Source organism: Ovis canadensis, chromosome 2 (assembly GCF_042477335.2).
Source record: "Ovis canadensis isolate MfBH-ARS-UI-01 breed Bighorn chromosome 2, ARS-UI_OviCan_v2, whole genome shotgun sequence".
Classification (NCBI taxonomy): Eukaryota; Metazoa; Chordata; class Mammalia; order Artiodactyla; family Bovidae; genus Ovis; species Ovis canadensis.
Genome location: NC_091246.1, coordinates 239,488,107 through 239,496,386, shown reverse-complemented (window position 1 = coordinate 239,496,386; position 8,280 = coordinate 239,488,107). Strand labels below are relative to the sequence as shown.

The 8,280-nt window shown below is 53.9% G+C and overlaps 1 protein-coding gene across 4 annotated transcripts in view; it reads right to left on the bottom strand.

Annotated features, from left to right (window-relative positions):
- Positions 1–2,690: 2,690 nt before the first annotated feature.
- Positions 2,691–8,280, bottom strand: part of DIS3L2 (DIS3 like 3'-5' exoribonuclease 2) — a 358,321-nt gene continuing 352,731 nt past the window's right edge. For all 4 annotated transcript variants that reach the window (XM_069578628.1, XM_069578629.1, XM_069578630.1 and 1 more), the window contains one exon: positions 2,691–7,749. In XM_069578628.1, the coding sequence (XP_069434729.1) occupies positions 7,597–7,749 (153 nt within the window). In that variant the 3' untranslated portion in view covers positions 2,691–7,596. The remainder of the gene's footprint in view (positions 7,750–8,280) is intronic.

Genomic DNA, 8,280 nt, shown 5'->3' with positions numbered 1-8,280 from the left:
TTTCCAGTGGTCATGTATGGATGTGAGAGTTGGACTGTGAAGAAAGCTGAGCACTGAAGAATTGATGCTTTTGAACTGTGGTGTTGGAGAAGACTCTTGAGAGTCCCTTGGACTGCAAGGAGATCCAATCAGTCCATTCTGAAGGAGATCAACCCTGGGATTTCTTTGGAAGGAATGATGCTAAAGCTGAAACTCCAATACTTTGACCACCTCATGCGAACAGTTGACTCATTGGAAAAGACTCTGATGCTGGGAGGGACTGGGGGCAGGAGAAGAAGGGGACGACTGAGGATGAGATGGCTGGATGGCATCACCGACTCGATGGACATGAGTTTGAGTAAACTCTGGGATTTGGTGATGGACAGGGAGGCCTGGCATGCTGCGATTCATAGGGTCGCAAAGAGTCGGACATGACTGAGTGACTGAACTGAACTGATATGTGGAAACTAAAAAAAAGCTACAAATGAACTTATTTAAGAGAAATAGACTACAGACATAGATTGTAAACTTTTGGTTACCAAAGGGGAAAGTGAGGGGGAGGGATAAATTAGGTTAGGGTTAATATATACACACTGCTATATATAAAATAGAGAAACAACAAGGGCTTACTGTATAGCACAGGGAATTATAGTCAACCTTATAACCTAAAACAGAAACAAATCTGAAAAAGAATATATAGTTATGTAAAATATGGTATATATATAAATAACTGAATGGCTTTTATACATGAAACACAGCACTGACTCTTTGCGACTCCATGCACTGTAGCTCACCCAGCTCCTCTGTCCATGAAATTCTCCAGGCAAGAATACTGGAGTGGGTAGCCATTCCCTTCTCCAGGGGATCTTTCCAACCCAGGGATCACCAGGTCTCCTGCATTGCAGGTGGATTCTTTACCATCTGAAACACCAGGGAAGCCCAAATCAACAATACTTCAATTAAAAAACAAACAGAATTTAGTTAAAAATTAAATTAGGAATACTACAAGCAGCTTGTGGCCATGGCAAACACTCATTAAGGTGATAAGTGAGGAATTCCCTAGTGGTCCAGAGGTTAGGACTTGGCCCTTTCACTGCTAGGGCTCAGGTTTGATTCCTGGTTGGGGAACAAAGATCCCACGAGCCATGTAGTGTGGTCCCCCAAAAGTGATATAGGAACAGCTATAGCTTTGAGAAATATTGATTTGAAAGAAATCAGTAGATTTGGGGCCTGAGCTCATTCAACATCTACCAATTACTACGGATATTCTTTGTCACTTAACCTCTTCAAGTCTTAATGCCTCTATCTGCAAAATGGGAAATATAGCAGGACCTGTGTCACAGGGCTGTTAGCGTGGGCCTGGTGCAGAGGCAGTTCTGGAGGTGGGGAAGGGGTGAAACACTAACCTGAAGGCAGGACTTGATATTCTGAAGGTAAGCTGAGTGTCTGAGAGCCAAGTGTGTGCGTGCACAGTCGCATCTGACTCTGAGACCTCATGGATTGCAGCCCGCCAGGCTCCTCTGTCCATGGGATTTCCCAGGCAAGAACACCGAAGTGGGTTGCCATCCCCTTCTCCGGGGGATCTTCCTGACCCAGGGACTGAACCCATCTCTTGCATCTCCTGCACTGGCAGGATTCTTTACCACTGTACCACCTGGGAAGCCCATAGAAAGCCGCACACAAGTGGCCAAATGTTAAATGAAGCGGCTCATTTCCAGAAAACAAATGTTTTACAATTCCTAATCAAGGTCTGTGTAAACAGTTTCCCTCTGGCTCATTCCTCCTAAGCAGGGAGAAACATCCAGGCATTTCTCTTCCACAGAGGAACTTGGCTCAGGTGCCTGGAGTGGGTAAGGAAAGGGGACCACCCCACCACCAAGGCAGGAGACAGACCAGGACAGCCCCACTCCCCAATTCCTAGGGAGGATTCTTTTTTTTTCGGCTGTGCCAGGTGTTAGATGTGGCATGCGGGATCTTTAGCTGCCACGTGCAGCACATGGGATCTAGTTCCTTGACCAGGGATTGAACCCAGGCCCCTCCATTGGGAGCATGGAGTCAGCCACGAGACCACCAGGGAAGTCCCTGGGGAGGACTCTCGATGACCGTGGAGCCCCATCTCAGCACCGAGCTCGGGCTCAGCCTGCCACCGGCTGGGGTGCAGCTGAGGCCTAGGCGGAAGGGAGGCTCGGCCAGGCAGTTGGCAGAGGCAGGCTCCCTTCTGGGGGTGGCAGGGTGGTAGGAGTTGTAGTGGGAGGCACCTTCCTCCTTCCATTCAATCTGCTTCCACGCCCACCCACCCCCCGCTCCATTTAACCCTGAAGTCCATGACTCTGAGCCACCAGCTCCTGCAGCCAGGGCCCCCCGAGGCACAGCTCTTCTGTGGAGCCGCCACCCCTGGGCCGGCAGCCTCACCCGAGGGACCGCCCTGGCCTGGGCGCAGACACAGAATGAACAAGGCACCTAGGGGCTCCAGTGAGGCAGCCGGGCCTTGTCACCACCCAGACGGTTACCTGAATCTTTAAAAGAAAGACCTTAGGCAGCATTTTAGCCAAGTGGCAATACCAGCTCTCCTGTCAGCGAGAATTTTATCTTGGCTACTGGGATAATGGACTGCTTAATACACCCCTTGCTGAGTGTACAAGAAACCTTTTAAACCCACTGTAGGCCCATTTCCGCTAAGGAAAAAGAAACCCAAAAAAGGGAAAAAAAAATTGAGTTTTAGCTTTAATTTTTATCCAAGTTATACATTAATGTAGTTTGACATATCACAAAGCTCCACAAGGTTTGTTACAATAAAGCAAAGCAGCAGGTTCCTGTCTCCCCCACTGCCTTTTCCCATCTCCGAGGCAACCATTTTCCCCTCTGTTGGGTTTTAATTTTGATATTTACCACTGTTTCTAAATTATATATTTTTCATCTTTCAATTTAAAAATTTATTTATTCTTGGCTGTGCTGGGTCTTTGTTGTTGCCAGCTTCTTCTCTAGTCGTGACGAGCAGAGGCAGCTCTCTCGTTGACATGCGTGGGCTTCTCATCGCAGTGGCTGCTCTTGTTGCGGAGGATGGGCCTAGGGGGAGCGGGCTTCAGCAGTTTTGGCTTCCGTTCTCTATAGCACAGGCTCAGTGGTTCACGTGCACAGACTTAGTTGTTCCATGGTTTGTGGGATCTTCCTGGACCAGGGATCAAACTGGCGTCTCCTGCATTGGCAGGCTGACTCTTGACCACCAAGCCACCAGGGAATCCCCATTTTTCAATGTGAACTACATTTATTGATATTCTGCAGTTGATGGTTGTGTCACAAACCAAAACAGCCTCGAGGAAGAACAACAGTTAATTCATCACAAATTTGTGACTTGGGTGGGACTTGAAGGGAGTAGCTTGGGTTTACTCTGGGACCCATTAGCCAGGGTGGCTGGACTGGACATGGGGTCAGAACAGGCAGCTTCCGGAAACCGAGGCCCCCTAAAACCGAGTTCCTTGGCCGTGTTTATGATGAATCTCCCCACCCAAGTCCTTTATTCCTTTTCTCGTTCTGTCCCTGTTCCCCTCAGGATTGAAGAGGATCAAAGGAAACTGGGAACTGAAACTGAGCTGGGCTCCGTGAAGTCTTTCTGGGTACAAAAGCCCCACTGTGCCCCCACTTCTTGTTTGTAGGGGGAAAGTCTCCTAGGCCTTCCTTGAATTCCAAAGAACAGACTCAAGCAGTTACTAACTAGACAGCCAAGGGAATGTGGAAACAGAGGAAGCAGTCAAGCAAGGAAGTGCTTAGGGGCTTCCCTGGTGGTCCAGTGGTTAAGACACCACACTCTGAATGCAGAGGGCTGGAGTTCGATCCCTAGTCAGGGAAGTAGATCCCACATGCCTCAACTGATTTCCCCTCATGCCACAACTAAGACTTGGTGCAGCCAAATAAATAAAATTTTAAAAACAGAAAAGTAAGACGAGCTTAAACAACAGAGTCACAGAAGAGCTAGTTCCTCCTCAAGGTTATACCTAACAACCCGACACAAATCTCTGAGCTGTTCTGCAGGAATGAAGCCCACCTGCTGCCTGCCCCTGCCCAGGTGGAGGATGGTGACCACATGCTGACTGCAAGCAGTCAGACCCCAGACTGCCTGGAACCGGGAGGTTGATGACCAAGATTCCCCAAACAGCACCTGGACCACCAGCCAATCAGAAGAAGGTCCATGAGTGGATCTCGCACCTCAGACCCTCACCCCTGATGTTGCCTTTAAAACCCTCCCCTGAAAGCCATCATGGAGTCTGGGTCTTTTGAGTATGAGTTGCCCTTCCTCCTTGCTTGGCACCTGCAAAAAATTTTGCTTCCCCACAAGCAATGTCAGTAGATTGGCTTTGCTGTTCGCTGGTATAAAGAAAGGTGAGTGCTGAAGAATTGATGCTTTTGAACTGTGGCACTGGAGAAGACTCTTGAGTCCTTTGGACTGCAAGATCAAACCAGTCCAACCTAAAGGAAATCAGTCCTGAGTATCCATTGGAAGGAATGATGCTGAAGCTGAAGTTCCAATACTTTGGCCACCTGATGCGAAGAACTGACTCATTTGAAAAGACCCTGATGCGGGGAAAGATTGAAAGCGGGAGAAGGGGACGACAGAGGATGAGATGGTTGGATGGCATCACCGACTCGATGGACATGAGTTTGAGTAAGCTCCAGGAGTTGGTGATGGACAGGGAGGCCTGTCGTGCTGCAGTCCATGGGGTCGGAGAGTCTGACACAACTGACTGACTGAACTGAACTGAACTGGGGGAGGGGAGCCAGGTTTCCTTTGGTAACATCCTGAGGCTTTAAGGAGATTCCTATTTTGATTGCGAAGAAAAAAACCCAATGTGAAGCAGCTTTGGGGGAAGGGAACTGACGGGAAGGCTCCTGGTGGGGGGTGAACCACCAGAAGGCAGAGAAACCCCCTACGTGGTGGTCCTCCAGGTCTCCTGGGGAGGAAACCCGGTGCCTGCGTGGCTCTCGGTCTCCCTTCTCTGAGCCGCTTCCCTTCCTCTTGGTGTCCACTGCTTCTTTCGCAGTGACTTTCTGGAAACCCAGGCTTCTGTATCTCGCAGCCTACCATCCTGGGGAGAGACTGACCCCTTCCCCCAATTCTAGTTAGGAGAGACCCCCAGAATTGGCCAGGTGTCCACTCCATTGGAGTCCTATCAGAGACGTCATGGTACAGAATGGTGGCTCCTAGGAACCTGAGAAGGTGGAATGGGCTAGAAGCTGGGAAGCAGGTCCCACAAAGAGATGAGTCCACTGGGGAGACAGCCCCAGAGGCCCCCTTCACTGACCAAGCCCACTCTGGCCTTAAGGGGTGCCCATAAGTGGCCACGGGCAGCTCCTGGGCATCTCAGCCACACGTGCCCCCTCCTCAGCACTGGTTTTCCTCCCCGGCAGTCCACACCACACTCACCACCTGCCACTCTAGAAACTCGACTTCCCCTCCCGACCCCACGCTCCCCGAGGACACAGGCACAGGGAGGCTCTCACAGTTGTTGACAAATGAGTGAAGGACAAAGGTCACATCACATCACGGCCCCGATGAGATCCTCCCCTGGCTCTGATGGCCTTTAGCACAGAGTCAAGCTCTCGGGCTGGTATAGGTGGCCCGTGGGGACCTACCTGTTCCTACCTCACCAGTGTCTCCTCGCCCATCCTCTGGGTGCCTCTGACCCTGGTGACCTCTGCCCTTCACAGCTCATGTCAGAAAGCTTGGAGTCTCAGCGCCTTCACACACGCGGGCCAGGGGCCAGCGCTTTCCTTTTCTGAGCGCCACCCCTTCCCGGCTGGGAACACTCACCTCAGCCTCTGAGCATCACTGGAGCCTTGTCCTGCGGTGACTTTCTTTGCATCTACACACCCCTGCCCACACTGCCCTGAGGTCGGTCCCTGGGGAGACGCGCAGGTGCTCTGGGGCAGCTGAAGGAGTGACAGGCTTCCTTTTTGACGTTTTTTTTTGGCTGTCTTGGGTCTTCTTTGCTGCGAGGGCTCTCTCTAGTTGCTGGGAGCAGGGCTAGTCTGTGTTGGGAGCACCGTCCCCAGAGTGCACGGGCTTCAGGAGCTGCAGCACGTGGGCTCAGGAGTTGTGGCTGGCGGGCCTAGCTGCTCTGTGGCATGTGGGATCTTCCTGGACCAGGAATCTGCACCTATCCACTGTACCACCAGGGAAGTCTCTTTGACAAGCTTTGTGTCTCATCACCACCTTTATCCATGGCCCCCTAACCCCAAGCGAGGGGCCACAACGGTCTCTCATTGGACTGGTGGATGTGTGCCCCAGCGCATGGCACTCGGATGGTGTCCACGACACCTGCTGTCTAAGCAGATGTGGATGAAGGACGCGGCTGCAGTCAGGCGGGAAGAGCACTGGGCCATTTGCTCTGGGCCCTCAGGCCGGGGGTGTGGGGCGGGCAGGTGCCAAATGCTGGGCCTGGCTGGAGACCTGCCCCCTTTCTGGGGGCGGCTCCCCTTCTGTAAATGGGAGGAGGTACTGGGGCTGCTACAGGTCCCTCGGCTCTGGGCCCATCGGGGCGAGGCCAGCCTCTGCCTCCCTGGCAAGTCCAGGCAGCAAACACCTTCCCTGCTGACCAAGCTGGCTACGCTTCACCGGGATCCGGGGCTTTGGGGCCGTGAGGAAGGGTGTCCACCCTGGGGCCATGCTGCTCTGGATCCACCCAGCATGCTGACCCAGCTCTGCCCTGAGGGTGTCCCTCTGAGGAGGCTCTCCTCTGCCCTTGGGTCCCAGGCTCTGTGGGTGGCCTTTGGGGACAGCTGGAGGAGAGGAGGCTGATCCCCCAGGGCGAGGTGTGGGGGGCAGGTGGAGATGTCTCACCCTCGGGCTCTCAGTCAGGCTGCCCAGGCTGCAGAAACCCCTTCACCCATCACCAAACCACCAGACCTCACCTATTTCCCTTCCAGAGCTCTGGCCTTGGCAGTAGGGGTGTCACAGGACCCTGGCCCCCCTCCTGAGGCCAAGGAGGGCCAGCAGGCCGAGAGGAAGTGGGGGGTGGGGATGGACACAGCCATCTGCTCAGGGTGATGGATGCGCTTGCTGTATGGCATTCTAATTCCATTTCTAATCAGCCAGACTGAGGCCCTGGCATCCATCTGTCACATGGCCAGCTCCATGAATCATCCTGGACCTGATGGGAGATTCCTGAGGGCAGCCGCCCTGGCTGAGCTGTGACGGGTGGAGCCGGGCCAGGCCCCACGGGTCTAAGGGGCACCCAGCTGCCCCACACACCAGACAGCACTTCACACTTGATTTTATTCCATGACACTGATTTGCTGAAAACCCCTGGTATCCTGTGCAGGGGCGGGCAGTAGGTAACGGGCAGAAGAGGGGCGGCCTCTGGGAGGACCGGGTCTAGCTCTGGGCAGCTGAGTACCGGCCAGGCCTCAGCCTTCCGTCCAGTCAGCCCCACCCTCTACCCCCTCCAGCTTAAAAACTGCACTGCAGAAATAGAACAGGATGAAAAAAATAAAAACAAAACCCTGAGTTGTTAAAAACCAAATTAAAAAAAAAAATCCCCGTTGGTGTCAAAAGGTCCTATTCCTAAAAACCAGCGGGGGCGGAGGGGCAGGGGGGAGAGGGGTGCGGCCAGGCTGGTGGCTTCAGTCTTGCTCCTCCTTGTGGTCACCACACCCCAGCTGGTCCTGCGGGTCTAGGAGGCCCTCGGTGCCCGGTCTCTTCAGGACAGCGCTGTACTTGAGGGCGGTGGCCTCTGCCTGCAGCACCACCTCCACCAGGTTGAAGATGGTGATGACCTGAGGGTGAGGAGGGCCCGGCAGGGTGACTGGGGAGGGCCTGGCCAGGGGCACAGCAGGGGCTGGGGTTTCAGCCAAAGCCCCGCTCTGCCAGTGCACCCAGCTGGGCCCCGGCGGCCTTGGCTCTGCCTGTCTCGGCCTCCGCGGACCCGTCAGTAAGCCGTGCTTCAAGGACCGAGGAGGCCGTGGGGTCCTGGTGAGAAGGGAAGGAGCCTGATGCTGCTGTGTGCAATGTCTGGTGGAGGCCGCTCAGCACCAGGGAGAAAACTTCACCATCTGGGTCTGGTCTGTGAGGCCCACTGTAAGTGAAATCCGTCCTCCTGGGTAGGAGGTCTACACAGCGTTCATCAGTCTCAAAAGGACCCCAAAGCTGAGGACCCCTGCTTTAGAGGGGCAGGCAGAGGCCCAGCCTCTCCCCAGAGTGGTGATCCCAGGAGGCTGGGCCCACAGGGTGGGGAGGTGGGGAACCTGAGTTCCCACCCAGGGTTGGGGGGGAAGCTGAGTGCAGGGTGGGGGCAGGGGGACCTAGGA